This window comes from Pituophis catenifer, unplaced genomic scaffold (assembly GCF_029215685.1).
Source record: "Pituophis catenifer annectens isolate HBS135680 unplaced genomic scaffold, rPitCat1.0.hap2 SCAF_9, whole genome shotgun sequence".
Classification (NCBI taxonomy): domain Eukaryota; kingdom Metazoa; phylum Chordata; class Lepidosauria; order Squamata; family Colubridae; genus Pituophis; species Pituophis catenifer.
The window spans coordinates 1,045,557-1,069,168 of NW_027256889.1; the positions used below are offsets into that span (position 1 = coordinate 1,045,557).

The window sequence follows — 23,612 nt, forward strand, 5'->3', positions numbered from 1 at the left end:
TCGGGTGTTTTATATTCTTTTTAGTTTTGTAAACTATGAACTGTTTCCATTTTATTCTTCCTGTGCCGGTTTATGACCTTAATCAAGATTGGATCGATTGCTCAGTCTAAAGTGAGGTCAAGGCAGGGACTGACGGGAAAGGCACTCTGCACCTGCTCAGAAGCGGCTGTGACAGTCTAGGGATCCTGAGCCCTGGTCATGCTTCTCCTGGTTGCCCTTTTCCCCCCAAAAGACAAGAAGCAGCTGCCTCTCTTGCGCCAAGAACCAAATGGAGGGCAAGGAAGAGGCTGTCCAGGGCAGGGGTCTCCAATCCTTTTTTTACTTTATTTATTTGTTTATTTTGTCAAGCATATATAAGATAACAGGTAAAAGCATAAACATAATTTGAATACATGAAAAGAGTAAGTAAACAGGAATATTAGGACAGGGACGGAAGGCACGCTGGGGCGCTTATGCCCGCCCCTTACAGACCGCTTAGGAATGGGGTGAGCTCAACAGTAGACAGTCTAAGGTTAAAGTTTTGGGGGTTTGGGGAAGAAACTACAGAGTCAGGTGGTGCATTCCAGGCATTGACCACTCTGTAGCTGAAGTCGTATTTTCTGCAATCGAGTTTGGAACCTAACCTTGGCAACTTTAAGCCTGGAAGACTTCAACTCCCATAATTCCCTAGCCAGCAAAGCTGGGAGTTGAAGTCCGCCAGGCTTAACGTTGCCAAGGTTGGAAACCCCTGACTCCAGGGCATAATGCGCATGGCTTCTGAGCATGTTAAAATTGCCCGCCCCTCCGCATTGCGGAACGACAGCCTGGCCTCACCCCTCGCCCACTCAATCCCGGGGATTTCGAAATCAGTTGCTGGGTAAGCCATACAGCCTGGCACTTGGCACGTCTTCCCGGGAGAGCTTTGCCAGGCCGACTTTACCGGGTTCTGCCACAGCAGTTGCCCCTCCCCATTTTTGGGGGAGGGGGAAGCATCCTAAGACCAGCAGGGATTCCCTGCCTTTGATGGGTTTTCCCCATGCTCCATTTGGAATGTGCGGGAGGATTGGGGGTGGGTGGGTGAAGGTTCCTCTGAGCATGTACAGAGTGCCAGTGCTTTTTGCCCTGCAGTTGTGGGGGTTGAGTAAATGAGGAGCCCGGGGGGAGGTCTCAGCCCCTCATGCTCCGGCCAAGAGACCCATGGCTGATGGGGAACGGGGCCAGCCGGGCCTGGGAGCAGACCGTGTCGGAATGGCAGCCGTGCCCAGAGGCCGGGGAGATCCCTGTCGCCCCCAGCAGCACCGGCAAAGCGACGCGACGCTAAGCCGGGTTCTTCCTGGAAGCCTTTGGGCAGCCCCGCGTTACATAAAGGCTGAAGGCGGAGGAGCCGTTCCTTCTTCACGTGACGGCTGACATCAGGCTCACATGCTCCCCGCTGCCCCAAAAGGCAAACACACTCGCACTCCTTCAGAGGCACAAACACACGCGCCACACACTCACCGTGTTGCCGGGCAACCGCGGCTTCTGCCAAGTCATCACCAGGTAGCCAGCCTGGCAGGGCTGCCTGTGGCCCCAGGAGAAACGGGGCCCTCGCTTCTGCCCGCAGCCAGAGGACTCCCAGGGGCTGGGGGCTTCCTCTTCGGCTCAACCCACCCACCTTGGGCCATAGAACAGTGGCACTCTGCGCATGCTCAGAGGAGCCCCAGTCATGACAGAATGTGGGTTAGATCCAGTTCTGGCTAGAAAAGAGAGCATCCTCCACTGACAGCTGCAAATTGAATCCCAAATTTCTTTGCTAAGTGAGACAGAAGTGAATTTTGCCTATTTTACAACCTTTCTTGTCACGGTTGTTAAGTGAATCACTACTGTTGTTAAATTGTAACCCGGTTGTTAAGTGAATCCGGGTTCCCTGTTGGTTTTGCTTATCAGATGGATGCAAGAGATCAGGAGGTCTCCAACCTTGGCTACCTTGAGACTTCTGGACTTCAACTCCCAGAGTTCCTCAGCCAGCAAAGCAAAGCAAAGCAAAGGCAAAGCAAAGCAAAGCTGGCTGAGGAACTCTGGGAGTTGAAGTCCAGAAACCTTAAAGTGGCCAAGGTTGGAGACCCCTGCAAATAGATGATCACAGAACCCCAGGACGCTGTGACCGTCACAAATATGAGTCAATTGCCCAGCGTCCGAATTCTGATCACGTGATGGCGGGGACGCTGCAAAGGTCGTAAAACAGCCATGAGTCACATTTTTCAGGGCCATCGTAACTTTGAACGGTCGCTAAACAAACGCTTGTGAGTCGTACGAAGGAAGCAGAGAGACTCCACTTTTCAGGCCCAGCCCGGGAGGAGTCCGTTGCACCCCGGTTTCCAATGTGTGTGGGGGGGTCATCCCGGGATGCTCCCAGGCTGGACGTGGCCCCTTCTGACCGCCACAAGGACCCTGCGGCGCTGGCATGACTCATCGTTGCCAGGAATCCCCTTTCCGAGAAAGCAGCCGCAACCTCGCCCTCTGATCCAGAGGCTGCACAACACACCGTCACACCTTCCAAAGTCCAGCCTTGCGTGTTGTTGCATGGAGAGCAGTTTCCCTTCCGCCCTGTCCCCGTCCTGAAACGTCTGCCAGCACAGAGACCGCCTTAATTTTCGTTTGAAGAGCAGGTGCCCCTCCACAGCCTGCTCCATGTGGGTTTTAAGACCGGCTCCCAAGTGGGCTTCACGGCTTCGCTGGTCTCTGTCCTTTTGCATCCCCCGAGGAAGGGGAGAGCCCAGGAACAGGCCACTCATCCTCAGGGCAGGCCACTCGGTATTTTCCAACCGCATTGGAGTAGCTTCCCTCTAACCTCTGACACGGGGGTAGACTGCCTCTCCGCCTGGAGGCTCTGCCCTTGGCTAAAGCAGAGGAGACCCTGCCTGAACATTTGGCCGCCACGGAGGCACTAGGGCGGCCGAGTCTTCTTCCAAAAAGGCTGGGCAGGCAGGTGTTTGATGTGGGAAATATCTCTACCAGGGAGAACTGGCAGGGATTCTTTTGGTGATCCCTGGATCCCTTCCAGGCCTGGCTGATCCGCCCATTGGGTAACATGGCCATCGTGTGAGGCCACCCATGGATTTCCCCAAGGGAGGTCCCACATTGTCTGGCCAGGGAAGTGTCACAGCGAAAGCCTGACTGGCTGCCAACCCCCCCCCCCCCCCCGGGGCACCTTGGTGGGCGGAGGAGAGGCGCCACTTCCTGGTTCTGGGCACATTCTGGAGCGCCCAGCTGCCACCTTGCCAGGTGTTTGCAACCAGCTCCCGGCCTGCCCTGACGCCTCTCTGGGCGAGTTCCGATCGGGATGGCGAGATAAAGCACCAGGATCGATTGCAAGACGGGCGGGGGCCATTGGTGCCTGTCTCTGCCCCCGGGTCAGGAGGAACTGGCAGTGTCTGCGACTTGGGAAGGCCTCTGCCATGGGGTGCAGTTCTGCATGCAACGTGCCACGGTGGCACAGTGGTTAGAGTGCAGTTCTGCAGGCTGCTTCTGCTGCCTGCAATTTGGCAGTTCAAATCTCACCAGGCTCAAGGTTGACTCAGCCTTCGGTCCTTCCGAGGTGGGTAAAAGGAGGACCCAGATTGTTGGGGGCAACAGGCTGACTCTGTTAGCCGCTTAGAGAGAGCTGGAAAGCCCTGTGAAGCGGTCTATAAATCTAAGGGCATGCGCTGGCTGGGGAATTCTGGGAGTTGAAGTCTTAAAGTAGCCAAGGTTGAAAACCATTGGCCTGGCGGGTCAGCACTGAGCTTTCCAACAAATTCAGGCAGCCTTCGACTTACAACAGTTCATTTAATGAAGTCATTACAACGGCACTGAACAATGTGACTTACGGCCGTTTTTCACACTTAACGACCATTGCAACATCCATAGGATCTTGTGATCAAAATTCACACGGTTGGCAATTGACTCATATTTATGACAGTTGCAGGGTCTGGGGGATCACGTGACATACACACCCCTTCTGACCAGCCAAGTCAATGGGGAAGCCAGATTCACTTAACAACCATGTAACTCTTGGGCGGGGGGGGGTTGGACTAGATGACCGACAAGGTCCCTTCCAACTCTGTTAATCTGTTAAACTCTGTTAACTCACTGAACAACTGCAGTGACCCCTTTAACCACTGTGGCAAGAAAGGTGGGGCAAAACTCACTTAGTGACTGTCTCCCTTAACAACAAAACTTTGGAGTTCCGTTGCGGTCATAATTCAAGGACTACCTGTAATCAATGAGCTTTAAATGGCTCGTTTGTTTAATCTTTAATTATCGACAGAAGAGAATATTGGCAGCTTTATAGCTTTTTTATTTTTTAGCCTGTGGACACTTCAGTCTCGTTTTTGGGACCAGGTGGATTTGAAGTGATCCTTTTCTGCCCCTTTGGCCGATGATCTGCTATGACCATCAAAACGGGGGACCTTCTCTGCCTCCTGCATCCAGGTTTCCCGAGAGAAAACTCTCCCTCTTTCCAGACCCCCGAAAAACCCTCCTCCCCCCCCCCTTCCTTTTCCATCTCTCTCTGCTTCACACAACCCCAAAGTCAGGCCTGATTTTAGTGGCCAGATGCTCCGGATTTAGCGCATTCTTCTCGGTTTTTCCCGAAAGTCACTCCTCCACAGCTGGGCCAAACGGCCCGTGCAGGAGACGGTTTCTGGCCAAGTCAGGGCGTCTCTCAAGAGCTGAGCTCAGCCATATTTGGAGGTCGGCCAAACTGGACCATCCCCAGAGCTTCCAGCCAGGAACCGCAGAGTAACCTGGTTGTGTAATTGCCCTGAACCGCGAGGGAAGATGAGAACCAGCCTCAAAAAATACGAAGCTTGGCCTCTTCTTCAGAACCACAGAGTTGGAGGGGACCTTGGAGGTCGTCTAGTCCAACCCCTTGCTCAGGCAGGAAACTCTAGACCACTTCAGACAAAGGGTTGTCCAAACTCTTCTTTAAAAACCCCTCTAGTGTTGGAGCACTCACAACTTCTGGAGCCCATATGGCCCTCCTTTTCCTCACTGTTAGGAAATTTCTCCTTAGAGAAACTGCCTTCCTGTTGCAAGGAAGGTCGTAAAACGGGGCAAAACTCACTTAACAGCTGTCTGGGGGCATTTCACCCTTTCTTCCCTGCAGACGAAATCTCTTGTCGTGATTAGCAAATGTATCTCTGGAGGGAATTATTTCAACCAGAGAAAAATTCAGATTAAAGCTCTTCTCTCTTCTGAGTTGGGACGGGCAAAGGAACTCCTGACCTCCAGCTTAAAGTCCACATGGCCCATGGGGCCATGAGGGAGGGTCTCCACGCCACCAATAGCTCCCCCTTCCCTTCCCTTCCCCACAAACCATAGTTCTGCTCCGCTGCCCACTTTCCTGCACCAGTTACGTCGTCGTCTTCTTCTTTTTTGAAAGGAAGCTCTGGATACACCTCCTCGTTTGTCTCAAAAGCCTTGTTGCAAGCAAGTCTATTTAAGGTTAAGAGCGAAGCTCTTCTGGGTGACGTTGGAAAAACCAGCCAAGGCTTCACCTTTGCACCGAAGGCACCGAAAGAGGAGAAGGGGAGGGGGAAGCGGAGGCCTGCGTGGGTGGGTGGGCTTGGAGGGGCCAGGAAAATACAGCTTCCCCTGCCCACCCATTCAGTTCAGGGGGAAAAAGCTTGAGGTTTGTGGTTTGGCTTCTGCTGCTTTTTAAGTCACCTGTAATGGCTCCGGAGCCCTTTCCCTCTCGGGCGCTTGGCTGGTTGCGAGGGTGATGGGGGCAGAAATGTGCTTGTGAAGCGTTTGGGAAAGCCCCGTTCGGAGACCGACCTTATTTTCACAAGGCTGAGATTCGGGGGGGGGGGTGGCCCAGCTGGAGGGAAGGGGAACGTGACCCCCCGTGCTCGCAGTTGTGTTAGCAACACACCCACTCTCCCTGGCTGCTGGCAGCTGCTATGCCAGGCGTGAAGAATCAGCCCAGCAGGTTAAGTCCCGGTTAAGGTTTATTGCTTACGAGGTAGTCCTCGACTTATGACCACCATTGAGCCCCAGATTTATGCTGCTAAGTGAGAAACTTGTTAAGCAAATTGTGTCCTGTTTTATGACATTTTTTGCCACATCACTGCAGTTGTTAAATTAGTAACACGGTTGTTAAGTGAGTCTGACTTTCCCCTTGAGTTCATAAAAAGTCTTCTGAAGACCCTCAAAGAGCAGCAGCCATGAAATGGGCCAATCCTTAAGACATTTCTAAGCGAGAGTCGGGCCTTCCCGTGGGTGTTTCATAGCAGAGCGAGAAAGATCTCCCGTGGAGACCAACAATCTCTCTGGAATCCTTTGTGGAGGGTGGAATCCACCAGCAATTGGCACCCAGATCAGCATAGATTAACTCCAAGGTTAACATCAGACCAACACTCCAGAGGTAAAAAATAGCCCAGTCAAGAAACTGCCCAAGAAGCCAACAGCAAACAGCCCAACCGAAGAATCTCTAAGACACCCACACCTACACACCTACACACACACACAGAGAGAGAGAGAGGGGGGGGCAAGACACCAGAACATAAACTTGAGAGCAAACCACCCTCCTTACTAGCACTGATGATGTTGCCTAGGTGGGTAATGAAGCGTCTGCATGAAAACAAGGAAGCTCAGAGAGTCCCAAGGGCCCTATAACCTTCCTCCCCTTCTCCTCCCCTCCACAAACCCCCCTCTCCTCTAGCACTGATGATGTTGCCTACTTTGGTAATGAAACATCTGCATGAAAACAAGCTCAGAGAGCCCCAAGGACCCACTGGGGTACTACGATCAGCTGGGAGGGTATCTCAGGGGTCTTCAAGTCCCAAGCCCCCCAACGAAGAGCGTCTGTCCTAAAGGGAACTTGCTCAGCCCTCTTTTCTCAGCCGTTCTTTATTGACTTCTCCGGCCTTGGAGATTGCCCCATATTTCTCCAAATGCCCTTTGGAAGAAAGAACGCCTGAATGGGAGTAACCTCCAGCCCCCTTCAGAGTGTGGCTGGCATCTCAATTTCCTTCTTCCAGAGCTGAACTGTGGCTTTTTTGTGGTTTCTTGTTTTCTCAAACAATGGCCTCTTTTAGGCTCAGCACACGGACAAGTGTGGGCAGAGAAGCTGGCTTCACATCGTCCCCTCCTCCCTCCCTCCCTCTCTCTCTTTTTTTTTTTTTGCTGGGTAAGGATTTTCCACTCTCCATTTCCCCTTCTCCGCTTCCCATGAGTCCGCTCTTTTTTGCCAGATGTGTGCAGGATTCTGATTCACCCCAGAACTATGCCGAGAAGGCTCAAACGCCTGGCTTCCTCTGTATATACAATATTTTTATTGGCTTTCCTAGGAACGTGGCAGGGGAAATGACCCTCCGTGATCGTCAGTCCGCTTTTCAGCCTCCTCAGCCCCTTGGAGAAATCCCACCAGGCACCCTGTGCTGCCCCTCCCTTGGGTGCCCCTCTGGATCCAGCTGTTGGCTCTAACCTGCCTTCCTCAAGGTGGGGCCCCCCAGACGGGCCCCTTATAATTTCTTGCTGGTAGGAATCAAGAAATGTGGAGCTGAGGAAGGCAGGAAAACAGGAAAGAGAAGGAAGAGAAGGAAGGAAGGAAGAGAAGGAAGGATGCAGGAGGGCAAAAAGGAGACAACAGAAGGAAAAGACAGGAAGAAAAGAAAGAAAGAGAGAGAGAGAAAGAGGAAGGGAAGGAAGGAAGGAAGGAAGGAAGGAAGGAAGGAAGGAAGGAAGGAAGGAAGGAATCCTGAGCCAGGCAGGAAATCTGTTATTCAGGACCTGAGACAGAGAATGAAATATCCCATCCCACAAGATGAAAGCTTGAGAGAAAATCTGACCCCAAATTCAATGTTCTTCAGGGATAAACACAGACAAATGGCTCAATCCACCTGAAAAGCCTCTGGCCTCCTTCGAGTTTTCTGTAACGCTAAAGGATCTGCCTTGGGAAGCCCAACCAAGCATGTCCCTCCAGAGCCAAAGAGGTGGTCCAGATCGGTTCCTCTGGCTTTGCAGGAGCAGGCTGCCCCTGAAAGGCTCAGGAACAGCGTAGAGAATAACCCAAGCCCTAAGGAAGCTCCTCGACCCAACAGAGAAGAAAAGGGAATATGTTGATCCTTCTTCCTAATGGTCTTTGGCTGTAATGGTGGCTGGCTGCCCCAAGAGACTCCCCCCGCCCCCCCAACCTCCTTGAACTCTGCTTCACAAGGAAGCTGGACAACTGCACCGGGATCCTTTCCAACCGCTGCTTCACATATGGCACAGCCCCCCGCCTTCCCCAAGGCAGCAGCCATCTTCTCTTTGGCCCCCGAAAGCCGTGTTTCAGGAAGCAGACATGGAGAAGCGACTCCCCCACACATCTCTTCCGGCCCAGCGCAGCTTCGGGATCTGCCGTTTGGTAGAGAAATGCCTCACGTGCTCCTCCTCTGAGTCAACTGAACTTTGTTGCTTCCTAAAAATAGCCTGAATCAGTTGGCCAAGGGGCTCAGAGATTTTTCAACCAAGCCTCGACGTCCTGTCTACAAGGCATCTCCTTCCCAAGCTGGGCTTACCTCTCGTGGCTCCAGGGCCCTCTGGAGAGCCGTCACGGAAAACGACTTCCCCGGAGCCAGGGTTAGGCTGGGCTTTTCTGAACCAAGACTCAAAAAAGCTTCGCTTCTTTCAAGATGAACCAAAGTCGGTGGCAGGTTGCAGCCCACTTGGCTGAACTCCCTGTAGGGATACTGGGGACTTGTCAACCCATCGAGGTAGGCCAGCCAGGTCAGAAAACCAACATTGTGTGAACTCAGAATACAGAACATCAGAGCTGGAAGGGAACTTGGAGGTCTTCTAGTCCAACCCCAGGAGACCCTACCTCATTTCAGATAAACGTCTACCCAATTTCCTCTTGAAAACCTCCAGTGGTGGAGCCCCCACAACTTCTGGAGAAAAACTGTTCCACTGATTGATTGTCCTCAAGTGTGTTAGGAAGTTTCTCCTTAGTTCCAGGTTGCTTCTCTCCTTGATTAGTTTCCATCCATCACTTCTTGTCCTGCCTTCAGGTGCTTTGGAGAATGAGTTGACCCCCTCTCCTTTGTGGAAGCCCCTCAAACTGCTGGAACTCTATGGTGTAATCCCAGAATGGAGTCTTCCTTTCCCCGCTCTTATACTTAAAAGAATCACGGTAGTGTTAGCTTGAGTTTCTTTCTCACCTGTTCCTATTTCCTGGACTAAGTTAGCATTTATTTGGTGTCTGTGCATGCCTTCTTCCAAGTTATCTCTGCACTCCTGTTCCCCCACCTACCTAGCTTCCCTAGAAGGCCACACCCCAACTTATTTTGCCTTTTTTCTTTCACGAGAAGCCCTGCCCTGCTTATCACACCTTCTTGATCTTCTCTGCTTGCAAAGGAAGACTGGTGTAGGTTGGTGCTAACCACCCTCTTAATTTCCATCAGTGTTTTTTCCAACACAGCTACTTTAAGATGTGTGGACTTCAATTCCCAGAATTCCCCAGCCAGCTTTGACGAGTTTCCATCTGTTCCTTCTTGTCCTGTCCCCTGGCGCTTTGGTGAGTAGGTGGACCCCCTCTTATCTGGGGCAGCCCCTCGAATATTGGAAGGCTGCTACCATGTCACTTCAACCTCTGTAGGATTGGGTTGGCTGAGGTTGATGGGTTTGCTAACAGAAAAATGGAGTTGGAAGGGACTTGGAGGTCTTCATGTCTAGCCAGGAGACCTTCTACTGTTTCAGAGAAATGTCTATGGAGATTCTCGGTCATCCAGGTCCTGGTTGTCCCAAAGGAGCTTCTTTTTTTCAAGAGGCAACTGGACTTTCTTGTTTTTCTTTGAAGACGTTTCGTTTCTCATCCAAGAAGCTTCTTCAGCTCTGACTGGATTCAGAGAAATGGTTTCTTTTCAGGCACTCAATCCACCACCAACCACCCTTCTTCCCGCAAACACATGTGGAAAATGAGTTTCAGGGATTTTCTGCATTCCACGCCGTGCAATCAGCTCAGCGCCCCCCCCCCCCCGCAAGTCCCCTTCTGGGCCATCCCTGAATCTGAATGATGCTATCAACCTCCAGGCCTTTTACACAAAGGAAACCATAACAACCTTAATGCTCGAAGGATATCTCAACTGTCGTGATTCAGGAGGGAGTTCCAGAATGGGGAAGAGTTATCAGGGTGAATCACCCCTCTAGCTCAAGGTATGACTCAGAGACAGCGGAAGCAGAGATGCCTGCCAGCTCCTGGGTAAGATATCCAGGCCTGGTCCATCACTCAGCTAAGTCAGTGGGGTCACCAGGCTGCCCAACGGCTTCTGCCCCCAACAACAGAAGGGAGTTATGGAGATCCAGCCTAGAATTAAGGAGAAATTTCCCAACAGTGAGGACAATGAATCAGTGGAACGGCTTCTTTCCAGACGTTGCGAGGGCTCCATTAGTGAAGGTCTTCAAGAAGAGATTGGACAGCTATTTGTCCGGAATGGCATAGGGAAGAGGTGTCCAACCTTGGCAACTTTAAGACTTGTGACTCCCATAATTCCTCAACTTTAAGACCTGTGGATTTCTGGGAATTGAAATCCATGAATCTTAAAGTTGCCAAGTTGGACACACACACACACACACACACCCCAGCATCAGGTCTCCTGTTTGAGCAGGGGGTTGGACTAGAAGACCTCCAAGGTCCCTTCCAACTCCGGTATTCACAATTTCCATTTGTTTCCTGTGGGCCAGAGTGGGCATTCTCTGCTCTACCAGGCTATTCTCATCTGTTGTCCTCTCTCTGCTATCTCAGGGCATCTCCCCACCCCCCACCTCCTTCTTCTCCCTCCCCCTGGCGTGTCTCCTCCTGCCCACTTGGGCCGAGGCCTGGCCCGCCAGGTTCCTAGCATTCTTGTGCTGTGGGGCCTCTGCAAAACCCACTGCAGGCTCTCTGCCAGGAATTGGGGTGATGCAAGTGGGCAGCCATGGCCCCTTCAGGCCGGCTGGAAGGAAACGGCTGCGGAGGTTCTTCCTTCTCCAGGTGCTTTTCCAAAAAGCCACTGGACTTCCTCGCCTTTTTCGCTTCTCTCCCAAGGAGCCTCTTCAGAACCCGGCTGAGAAGCCAAACGTTTTCCCGGGGGAAAAACTAAATAAAACAAGGAAGTCCTGTTGACTTTTGGAAAAAGCAGAATTACAGGAGAACAGGGAAAGCCATACAGATGGTCCTTGACTTACAGCAGTTTGCTTAGTAACCGTTCGAAGTTACAACAGCACTGAAAAAAGGGACTTATGACCATTTTTCATACTTACGACCGTTGCAGCAGCCCCAGGGTCACGTGATTGAAATTCAGACGCTTGGCAACTGACTCGTATTTATGACGGTTGCAGCGTCCTGGGGTCACGTGATTCCCTTTTGCAACCTTCTGACGAGCAAAGTCAATCTGGGAAGCCAGATTCACTTAACAACCGTGGCAAGAAAAGGCGTAAAATGGGGCAAAACCCGCTTAACAAACATCTCACTTAGCAACAGAAGTGTTGGGCTCAATCATGGCCGTAACTCGAGGCCTAACTGGATTATTTTCTTCCTCTTTGAAAATATAGGAACTTGTTTTGCCCGGCTCAGAGGGCACCCCAGAGGGGCAGCTGAGACTGTCAGGCTGACTTCCCTCGTCCTCTTCTTGGGAGGGAAATCAGCCCAGGAGCAAAGGCCCAGGAGCAGGTAAAGAGGATGGTATGTTGGAGAAGGAAAAAGAACATTTTCCAAGTAATTCCCTGAATCCTAGAGGAGAAGGCCAGGTTGGGCTTACATTGGCAAGGGTACATTATATTATACAATCATTGTACGTCATTACTCAGCCACCCAGCCAGCTTCCCTCCCTAAGGCAGGACTGGAACTTGGTCTCCTGGTGATTGGCTCCAAATCACTGAGCGAGCTCCCCTGCCTGAAGCAGAACTAGAACTCACAGCTTCCTGGTTTCAAGTCTGGTGCTTTATTTAAATAAACAAATAAACAAACCTGGCATTCAGTTTCTCAGATTCCTGCCTTCCTAGTCAGGCCGTTTTACTGCTTGAAAGTTAATTTAAAGCAGGTTTCACTGTTACACAAATATCTGACTCACTATTTCTTGATTGCAGATGGAGTGATACTCTCCCGGTTATTGGTGCCCACAATGGTGTGTATTGGTGTGTGTGTGTGTGTGTGAGAGAGAGAGAGAGACAGACAGACAGACAGACAGCACAACCTATCTCATCAACCTATGAGGTTGAGTCATATTTTCTGCTTCCTTGAACACACACACTGTTGTGAGAAAACATCGCAAACGTGCTGAGAAGTTATAGAGAAAGCGGAGTCATCGATTCCATCACAAACCACAAACAAACACTCTGTTTTTGACCCAGAAATAGGAAACCCATCGATGGCCTGTTTTGTTTCTATCCGTCCCTCGTGTCGGGTTCCGCTCGCCTCGCCTTTTTTACGGGCAATGTTGTGCAAACTCGAGCAGAGAGGATGAGATTTTGATACTCTGGTTCCACACTTACGGGAACCCATCAGGCCATGAATCATCTCAAGTCACCTGAGAAAAAGGAATCAAAAGAAACCTGCAGGCGTTTCAAAACTGAAAGTCCTGCCAGTAACTTTCGGGAAAGGCTGGATTTGCCTCTGGGCATTGAAACCGACCGCTTGGCAAGGCTGGCACCAAAGGCTGAAGGGAGATGAAGCCCCCCCACCCCACCCCATCTTCAAGTTCATTACAGGGAATTCTGGGAGTTGAAGTCCACCCGTCTTAAAATCCAATGACAATAACCCTGGCCCCATTGATCTTTGCTGGAGGTGGCACTCAATGCCTTTGGGTGGGTGCTACTACTACAGCCTACCAACCAGCCTACCTATCTACTTAACTACCTATCATCCATCTGTCTGTCATCTGTCTGTCTGTCTGTCAATCTATCTAGCTATATCTAATCTAGCTAGCTAGCTATCTCTATCGATCTATCTACCTACCTACCATCTATCTATCTATCTATCATCTCTCTCTCTCTCTGTATCATCTACCTATCAGCATCTATCTACCTACTACCTACCTATTGCTATCTATCATCTATCTATCTACCTACCTATATCTATTACCTACCTACCTATCATCCATCTATCTATCTATCTATCTATCTATCTATCTATCTATCTATCATCTATCTACCTCTCTATCCTCCTCTATCTCAAGAGGGAGTGCAGATTCACAGGTGACCTTCCCACCTAGTTCTCCCCAGATGTGTACAGGGGTTCCAAAAACGGGGGCCAGCATATCTAGAAGGAAGTCAGGATACTGGATAGCTTTGGATAGTTCACCTGGGGGGTGAACCTGTCATCCAGCATTAGAGGTAGTCCTCAATTTACTAACATTCATTTAGTGACCGTTCAGAATTACAAGGGCACTGAAAAAAGTGACTTATGACTCACACTTATGACTGTTTCAATGTCCTCACAGTCACGTGATCAAAAATCAGAAAGCTTGGCAACTGGCATGTATTTATGACGGTTGCTGTGCCCCTGGATCATGTGATCTCCTTTTGCGGCCTCCTGACAAGCAAGGCCCGTGGGGAAGCCAGATTCATTTAGCAACCGTCTTACTAGCTGAACAACTGCAGTGATTCACTGAGTTTTGCTCCATTTTACGACCTTTTTTCCAGCTATTGTGAAGGTCGTAAAATGAAGCAAAACTCACAAAAACTGTCTTGCTTAGCGTATTTTGGGCTCAATTGTGGTCATAAATCGAGGACTACCCTAAACTGCTGGGTGGGAGGCTGACCCAAGGGACCCTGGCAACCTCACCCCAGGCAGGTCACCTCCAGGACCTCCAAAAGAGTCGGAGGCCGCATCTGGCAGGCAGGTCGGGATGCCTCTGGGCCACTCAGGAGTCTGGGTCGGACAGCAACCCCCCCCCCCCACTTGCTAGCAGCCTATTTTACAGGCGACCCTCGAGTCATGGAGCCCCCCCAGGGCAGGAATCCTCCGACCGCCCTGCCCCCTCCCAGCTGCTGGTCGGGAAAGCCCCGAAAGGAGGGGGGCGGCGGAGGGCGGCCCTGCGAGCGGTCGGGCGGGGCAGCGCGGGGAGGGAGGGGAGGGGAGGGCAGCGCCCCTCGCCAGGGGGGAGGAGCAGAGAGGGGGCGTGGCCTGAGTTATATCTGGGCCCCGACGGCCGCCGCGCTTCAGTTGCCGGGGCTGCTTTGGCTGAGCGGAGCACGACCAGGCGGCACCATGAGCTCCATGCTGGACGTCCGGAACCTCTACCAGGTGAGCGGCAACCGGACGGGCTCCGAGGGGCGGCTTTGGCCTTTCCACCGGGAGCTCCGTCGGACCTTTCCAGCCCCCCTGTCCGCCCCTTCGAAGGAGCCGCTGGAATGCGGGGCGCGGGGCGGGCGTCGGCTGGGACTCGCGGGCTTTGTAGTCCTCCGCTTTAGCGGGCGGGGGCCGTCCTGGCAACGGATAGGTGGGGAATGGGGCGGCGGGGCCCGAGCTCTGCTTCCTGGGCAGGGAGACGGGCGGCCTTGGACGGGCCCCGTGGCGCTTCCTCCCCGGCCGAGGAAGAGAAAAACAGGAAGCGCCGCCCGGCTCTTTTTCTAGGTCAAGGAATTACGTCGCTGCCGCTTCTCCCCGCCCCGACGCGGCCACCTCGGGCGCAGCCTCTCCCCAGCGCCGAGCCCGGACAAGGCAGCCAAGACCCCTCCCCAGTCTGGCGTCTTTTGCTTTTTTTGTTTTTTTTAAAATTTGATTTATATGCCGCCCTTCTCCGGAGACTCAGGGCGGCTTACAATGCGCTAAGCAATAGCCTTCATCCTTTTGTATATTTATACAAAGTCAGCTTATTGCCCCCAATAAACTGGGTCCTCATTTCACCTACCTTTGAAAGGATGGAAGGCTGAGTCAAGCCTTGGCGAGATTCGAACCAGCAGTAATTGCAGGCAGCTGTGTTAATAACAGGGTGCTTAGTCCACTGTACTACCAAGGCTCTTGTACGACCAAGCTTCTATATCAGTGTTTCTCAACCTTGGAAGCTTGAAGATGGGTGGACTTCAACTCCCAGAATCCCCCAGCCAGCAGCGCTGGCTGGGGGATTCTGGGAGTTGAAGTCCACCCATCTTCAAGCTTCCAAGGTTGAGAAACACTGTTCTATATGAATCGCCTGTCAACTGCTGCTCTCCTGCTGTAAAAGAGGAGGGGTCCGCTGTGGGGCGAGAGCTTGGGGGTCAGCGAAGGAGGCGAGGAAAGGGGGCAGAAATGGCAGAGCTTCCTGCAATTGTAGCCTTTGCGAGCTGTTGGGGTCTCGCCTCCTTCGCCTTGGAGAGTCTCGTCCCAGCTGTCAAATCCGGGTATTTTTGGCTTGGGGGGGGGTTGCTCTCCCTCGAACTGCACCCCACAAATAGCGCTGTGGGGCAAAACGCACCAGGCAGCTTTTCTAAGCCAGCTTAAAAATAAATCAAGGCAACCTTAGAAAAAAAAAGAAAATTGAAAATTGAATTTTAAATTGGGTGTTTGTAGCTTTTAACTTAAGGGCCAAATTTATAGATTTATTTTAAATGGTTTTTAAATTTTGTGAGTATATGTTTGTTTTAATATGGCCGTACACCGCCCTGAGTCCTTCGGGAGAAGTTTAATAAATAATAATAATAATAATAACAACAACAACCTTAAAAACCAGGTTTTCTCCAGGAAGTTGGTTAGCGTTCAAGATGTTTTCGGTTTCGGCACTGGCTCGCATGGCCACAGTGGGTGGGGGGGGGGGTATTTCTTTTTCCACCCCCTGCACGTTGTGTAAGGTGGGAAAGCACCCAGCAAGGAGCTTTTGTTGTGAAACAGGATTTTTGAACAATGAGTCTGTTTTCTTATTTGAGCGGGGTGTGAGCCGTTTGGCCTTCGGTGGTGGAAAGCGATTTTTGTTAGGTTGCCTAAAGGTGGGGGAGGGGGGCCAGAATGTTTCTTGGGGGTCGCCTGGGGTCTTGGGTGAGTTTTGCCGGGGCTCTCTGACCCCTCGGCCTTCTTCCCGCAAGAGGTGTGGAAGGCTTTGCAGCCCTCTGGGGTCGTCTCCTTGGCCAGCAGTAGGCATGCCTGTCGGAGGTGGAAGTTTTTATGCCCCCGTGACCCCCCCGCCCCTTTCTCTCGGGACTGGAGTGGCCAGCAGCCGCCACAAGTCTCTTTAAAAATAACTCTGGCCCAGCCCCCCTGGGCTATTTAAGGCTGCTGACGTCACACGCCCACACCCTGCTCTCCCCCGGGCGACCCAGAGGGGGGCGGGGCAGGGAGGGAGGGATCCCCAAGGCTTCGGAAGGTCCGGGGTCTCGAGGCTTGGCGACGGGGGGGGGGCGCTTTCCTCCAGCAGCTCCGGGGCTTCTGCGCTGCCCTCGTGGACGGGTTGCCTGGCCAAGGGTGTCCCTAACCTTTCCCGCTTCTCTTTCCCCCCCGCAGAACCTGCTCAACCTCTCGCTGAGCGAAGAGCTGGACACACCTGCATCCGCCTTCTCCTGCGGCCGCCCATCCTGCTCCTCCGAGGCGGCGCTGCCGGGCAGCGGGGAGTCAGCGCTGTGGCCCCTGCGCAGCCCCTGGAGCCCCCAGGGCGAGCAGCCGCGGCCCCCGTTGCGCCCAGACCGCTCGGTCAGCCTGATCGAAGGCAAAGGCCACCAGCTGCCGCCCCCGCCGCCCGGCTTCCCGCCGCTCAAGCAGCCCGGCGCGCCCACCCCATCGTCCCGCTACAAGACGGAGCTATGCCGCACCTTCAGTGAGAGCGGCCGCTGCAAGTACGGCGCCAAGTGCCAGTTCGCCCACGGCTCGGCCGAGCTGCGCTCCGTCAGCCGCCACCCCAAGTACAAGACGGAGCTGTGCCACAAGTTCTACCTGCACGGCGAGTGTCCCTACGGCTCCCGCTGCCACTTCATCCACTTCCCCGAGGAGGCGCAGGCCTTCGGCAGCCACAGCGGGGGCGCCTCTCCGCACCTCCTGCGGCAGAGCCTCAGCTTCTCTGGGGTGCCCACCGCCCGCCGCGCCTCCCCGCTGCCCGGCCTGCCCGACCCAGCCTCCTTTGCCCGCGCACCCTCCGCCTCGCCGCCGCCCACCTCCACCGACCTCCTGTCGCCCGCCTTCGAGCACCTCAACCTGGACCCGCTCGCCCTGGTGGCCTCCTTCAGGGACTCGCTGCCGGGCCCCCCCACCGGGGGCTGCTGCTCCTGCCGCTGCGGGAAGGCGGGCGGCTCGCTCCAGAGCCCCCGGGACTACTTCTCGGCCGCCCCCGGGACGCCCCCGTCGGCCATGCCCAGGACCCCCTCCTCCAACTCGCTCTCGGACCCCGACTGCTACAGCAGCTCCAGCAGCCTCAGTGGCTCCGACTCCCCAGTTTTCGACCAGCACCCCGTCGGCGGGCCGGCGGGGACCTCTCACCGCCTGCCCATCTTCAATCGGCTTTCCGTCTCGGAATGAGGGCCGGACAGGACGTTTCAAGCTTGCTGTCAATTGCCACGGAGGGGGCCGCCCTCTGGATGAGATTCCTTCGGAGGGGGAGGACCCCAAAGTCTGCCCCCTCCCAGCCTGAACTGATGCCAGCTGCTTTTCGGGCCTTCTCCTGCTCTTGCCTGTTTTTTTTTTTTTTTTGGGGGGGGGGGCTGTTCCTGCCTCCCACCTGCCGGCCTTACTGCCCTCAAGAGGCCTGGGGGGAAAATGGGGGTCCAGAAAGCAAACGGGGTTCCAGCCCATTCAAGTTTCCCTTTCATCACTTGGTGCCTTAAGCAGAGCCTGCAAGGGGACACCAGAGAGAGCAGCTCTGCAGAGGGCTGGGCCAAATCCTTACCCACCCTCTCTCTCCCCCTCCCCAGCAGTGCCTTATGGCTGTGTGTGTGTTGGGGAGTCAGATAGCTGGGTCTTTTAACTATCTCAAAAATCACCTTTCAGGGAGCCAGGAAACCAAGATGGGGGGGGGGTCAATTTAATTTTCTCTCTGGTTTTGCACAAAACCCCTGGCTGGGCTGAGCTGAGAGGGGCAGTGGGGTGGATCAGCCTCAGCCCCCCAGTTCCGTTTCCCCCTCCCCTCCCCTTAAGAAGTTCAAGGGTAAGGAGATTGATTCCCTTTTAGGAATCCCCACCTAGAAAAGTCTAGAGAAGTGCAAACCGTGGTTTTCCTTCCTCTTTATTCTAAGCAGGTGTTTGCAAGCTTCGTCCCTTGAAGGTGGTTGGACTTCAACTCCCAGAACTCCACCCATCTTCAAGTGAGGGAGATGGAGAAACACCCTGAGCATTACGCCAAAGATTACCTGTCCCAGGGAGAAGAGGAAGTGTACTTCTATGTAGCAGCTTTATTTCTTCTTTTTACAAATTTTCCTCCAGTAGAAAGGAAGGGGGAAAAAATCTCACACCACAGAAGCCAGATCAAGCCCGGGAAATAAGACTTAGATGACATCCTGGTAGCTCTTAATGTATCTTTTTTTTTTTTTAGAAAAAAAAAATCATGCTTTATATACTGTGAATATTCTCTCCTTATCTAGTCCTCCAGCAAGAATAGGTTGAGAATTAAGGAGAGGTGCTGAGTTTTATCTTTCTTTTTTTTAAAAAAACCCACCCCATGTTGTGCTCACTGGAGTTTTTGAAATAATGGCAGTGTTTTCCCCTTGGGGTGCTCTGAACCCCCATAATTCTGCATCCTCTTGGGGCAAGAGAGAGGTGGTTTCCTCCCAAATTCCCCTGCCAGCTGCATAGGTGTGAAATTGGACATTTTGGAAATTTTGAACCCGATCGACGTGCGTCTCCAACCCACCTCCTTGCTCCAATGGGTGAAATTCATATTAAGCTTAATTTTGGATTGGTCAAAAACAAAAATCAGGCCTTAATTGCTCATCCCTGTTCCATAGGAATCTCAGATCTGAACCAAACTGGATGTCTGATCATTCTCCCATATTCCAAATTGACAAATTCCAGAATTTGTACTTTCTTCCTCGGTCACCCAAGGAAATATTTAGCCCACTCTTCAATTCCATTAAATTAAATCTCTGGGAATTCTGCTCCTTCGTCCCCAGGTATGGGAGGATTTGGGACTGGCCAAATAGAGTCCAAATGTTCTCTGCCAGCATCAGGAATGAAACTGGCAGGAAGGTTTTTTTTTTTTTTTTTAGTGACCACAAAGCCCAGTACCCACAGCGCGGAAAATGGTGTCCTGTTGCTTCAACGTCTGTTAAATTAGACATTTTGCACTGACGGAGACGAGTTGGGGTGGAGGGAAGGAGGGGGAGGAAGGATGCCTTTTGTTTCTAAGCCAATGTCCATGCTGGTCACACCTGCGTGTCATTTTTGTGGTGGGTGTTGTTGTTTTTTTAAATCCTCAAATGTTTACCATGTAATAAGGCAATAACCAAAACCAAACTATTTATAGTCTATTTATTCGAAAAGAATTTTATATTGTATTTATCTTTTTTTGTAATATTCCAGAATAATATATATATATATGTATGTATATATATAATATCTATATTTTTGTGTGTGAACTACGAAGCAAACAAGATTGTCCTACAATTTTAAAATGGTTCCAAATGCTAGCATTTTTTTCTCTGCTGGAAAAAGAGACTTTGCTACTCCTTCTCCGAATCTCCAAAAGATAAATGGTGCAACCAATACTCAGTTAATAATAAATCTGAGGATTAGAAAGTCTTATCTGCTCGTGTGTCTGTGCTTGTTCAGAAGGGGGTCTTAAGAAATAATTTCCTACTTCAATCAAACAGAATAAGAGCGGGAAGGGATCTTGGAGGTCTTCTAGTCCAACCCCCCGCTTAAGCGGGAGACCCTCTACCATTTCAGACAAGTAGCTATCCAGTCTCTTCTTAAAAAACTTGAGTGATGAAGCAGCCACCAGTTCTGGTTAATTGTCCTCATTCTTAGGAAGTTTCTCCTTAGTTCCAGGTTGCTTCTCTCCTTCATTAGTTTCCATCCGTTGTTTCTTGTCTTCCTTTCTCATGCTTTGGAAAATAAGTTGGCCCCCTCTTCTTTGGGGCAGCCCCTGAGATACTGGAATACTGTTATTATGTCACCCCTGCTCCCTCTCCAAACTGGGCAAACCCAAATCCTGCAACCGTTCTTCCTGTGTTTTGATCTCCAGACCTTTAATCATCCTATTTGCTGCTCTGTGCATTTTCTCCAAAGTCTCAACATCTTTTTTGGTAACCAAAACTGGGTGCAGGATTCCAGGTGTGGCCTCACTAAAGCGCATGAATACTTTGGAAGGAAATTTCAGTCAAGTAAAGCATGTGTCATATTCAGGTGGGATTTAAATCCTGGGCACATCAGATGCCTGAAGGAAAAAAAAAAAACGGAGGAAGGGAATCCAGCCTGGGACACACCCTAAAAGAGAATGGAGAAATAATGAGGGGAAGCAGGAATTGCAAACGACCAGATCTTTCTACATTGATTTGGCTGCCAAGACTTCAGCTTGCAGAGAAAAGAGACACGTCACAACAGCCCCAGTTAAAATGAAACAGCTGCGAGCTGCAGTAATAAGCAGTTGGGTTTGGCACCCGATGCCTCCTGCGTCAGCAGCTCTCGAGGCAGAGCAGGGTGTGGCGCGAATACATTCCTGCACCCGGTGTCGAGTCAGCTGACGACACGGGCGCCTGGAAAGGAACTCCCGTATTAGGGTGGCTGGACTGGGAGAACCTGAGGGGCGGCTTTTCTGGCGGCTGCTGCTTGCTGCTGGGTGGGCCTCCAAGGTGGCACCTCCTGGGCAAGAGCGCCTTGTGGCTTGCCAAGTAAACAAACCAGGCACACCCTGAATCCAGCTGAGTTCCAAGGTGTTCCTTTTTCGCTTTTCAAGTCCTGCAGTACCAAGCGGGCAAAACCCATCTGGATGAGGCCTGAAGGTGCCTTTCAACATTATGGATGTGTCTCTAGCTTTGGTTCTCCTTTATGTGCTCCATCGCTGGAGGTTTTCAAGACAAGACTAGACAGTCATTTGTCCCCAGGCTGACCAGTGGCTTCTGTCCCCCAAGCAGAAGGAAGCTATAGGGAGCCAACCTAGAATTAAGGAGAAATTTCTGACAGTGAGCACAATTAACCAGCGGAAGGGCTTCCCTCCAGAAGTTGTGGGTGCTCCATCACTGGAGGTCCTTGAGAAGAGGTTGGTAAGCTATTTGTCCAGAATGGCATAGGGCGGGAAGGGGTGTCCCACCTTGGCAACTTTAAGTCTTGTGGACTTCCAACTCCTAGAATTCCCCAGGCAGCTACTGGGGAATTCTGGGAGTTGAAGTCCACAGGTCTTAAAGTTGCCAAGGTGGGACACCCTGGCATAGGGCTTCCTGCTTGAGCCAGGGATTGGATTAGGAGACCTCCAAGGTCCCTCCCAAGCCTGTTTCTCGATGGTTACTGGGGGAAACAGATGAGGTCTGGACCAAATCAGTGGTGAAATTTTCTTTACTACCGGTTCTGTGAGCGTGGCTTGGTGGGCGTGGCAAGGGAAGGATACTGCAAAATCTCCATTCCCACCCCACTCCAGGGGAAGGATACTGCAAAATCTCCATTCCCACCCTACTCTGGGGCCAGCCAGAGGTGGTATTTTCCGGTTCTCCAAACTACTCAAAATTTCTGCTACCACTTCTCCAGAACCTGTCAGAACCTGCTGGATTTCACCCCTGGCCCAAATCCATCCAATATTGGCCAGAGGGGTGTGTGTTTGTCCTACAAAATTCCCATCTCTTTCCTCACAGCTGTGTGAGAAGACATCAAGAATTGAGAATCAATAATTTAACAAAGGGCTCCTTCCCCAAAGTTAAGCCAAATTGTTCCAATCTGGCATCCGCACTCTGCATCGCCCAAACTCCCACAATCTCGCAATCAACATGGCTTCTGATTGCTAAGAATTCCCGAATCCAGAAGGCACCGGATAGGGAAATGCTGACATAAATCATGTCAGCTAGAGCCAATTCAAAGGATGTCAACTTTTAGATCTGGCCACATAGAACACTGGGCCAAAATTTGGAGGAAACCATGGTTTAACTTTCATTGACAGAATTACAGATTAACAGAATAACAGAGTTGGAAGGGACCTTGGAGGTCTTCTAGTCCAATCCCCTGCTTGGGTAGGAAAACCTATAAAATGTTGCTTCTCTTCTTGAGCAGTTTCTATCCGTTGCTTCTTCTCCTGCCTTCTGGTGCTTTGGAAAATAGGTTGACGCCACAATTAGTTTGGTTCTCAGGAAAGGATAAGCCCAAAGCAAGCGGGTCACACTTACGTTTCAGTGTGATGTTAGCTGGAGACACAGCTGGGATTTCAAGATGGGATTTCACAATTTATACAAATCAAGCCGAGCTGGCAACGTTGCGTTGGCCAACGTGTCCTTCTCCACCCTGCTCTGAGCTAATTTCCCAGCATGCTGAAGACAGAGTGTAGGAGGGATGACGGGAAATGAGAAGAATCCATTTCCGCCTTGAAGAAGATCAAGGCGGCACCAGGGATGGGATTCTGGCCAGAGAAGGGAAGGGCTGGCACTGGCTGGGTTGGGAGTTCACCTGCAAATGAGTGTCAGGATGCTAATGGAGGGAACTGGTTAGGCATCCCAGGCCTCACCTGACTCAGGTGAGACTCCCAAATCCAGCCCTTTGGGTCAGGGGTGAAATGCTCCCGGTTTGGACCAGATTGCCCGATCCACTAGCGATGGAGGCGGGTGGAGAACCTGTAGCAAAAATCCCTGCCCCCAAGGAGAGGAGCAACCTGGAAATGAGGAGGAATTTCCTGACAGTGAGGACAATCAATCAGTGGCCCAACTTCCCTCCAGAATGATCTCCATCGCTGGAGATTGGACAACCATTTGTCTGAAGTGGTCTATAGGGTTTTCTACCTGAGCAGGGGGTTGGACTAGAAGACCTCCAGGGTCCCTTCCAACTTTGTTATTTTGCTAAGTCCAGAAGTCTTACTGTTGCCAAGGGTTGCCAACAGGGTTGCCAACAGGGTTTGGACAAACCCTGTTCTAGAGTTTGTTCTGGAGTCTCCTCTGAAGGTGTCCTCCAGAACCCCCCCCCCCTCTGCCCCATCTGGAGGAGGAAGTCTTTGGGCACAGGGGCCGTGGGTGTGCATGTGAGGCTGAGCCACAATGGGGTTGGTTGGCTCTTGGCTTGGAGTGACACCCTATTGTGGCTTGCAGGCTGTTATTTGTGGTTTAATGCATCGAGTTAATCCGTCACATTGTGTTATTCTCAGTGATTAGTGGCGGAGACGATGATATTGGCTTAGCGTGACGTGAGAAATGGGATCCACAGCTAGGATTGACCCGGTCTGGCAACCTTGCAGAAAAATTAACCCACAGTTGGCTCTTCTGACTTGAGAGCCATTTCTTGGCCTCTTTGTATCCTGGATTCAGATCATAGAAAAATAGGGTTGGGAAGGACCTTAGAGGTCGTCTAATCCAACCCCCTGCTCAAGCAAGAGAACCTATATGAGTAGTCCTTGACTTACAACTATTTGTTCAGTGACCATTCAAAGTTACAAGATTGAAAAAAGTGACTTACGACCGTTGCAGCAACCTCATGGTGACATAATCAACATTCCGACGCTTGGGATCTGACTCATATTTATGACGGTCACAACATCCTGGAGTCACGTGATCCCCTTTTGCGAACGAACAAAGTCCACAAGGAAGCCGGATTCACTTAAGAACCGTTTTGCCAGTTTTAACACCCACAG

General features: G+C 51.7%; 1 protein-coding gene across 1 annotated transcript; it reads left to right on the forward strand.

Moving 5' to 3' along the window:
* The first annotated feature begins 14,143 nt into the window (after positions 1-14,143).
* Positions 14,144-19,576, forward strand: ZFP36 (ZFP36 ring finger protein). Its single transcript, XM_070949869.1, has 2 exons — positions 14,144-14,206; positions 16,376-19,576. Exons 1-2 carry the CDS (start codon positions 14,171-14,173, stop codon positions 17,378-17,380), a joined length of 1,041 nt encoding a protein of 346 aa, XP_070805970.1. The 5' UTR covers positions 14,144-14,170; the 3' UTR covers positions 17,381-19,576.
* Positions 19,577-23,612: the final 4,036 nt, after the last annotated feature.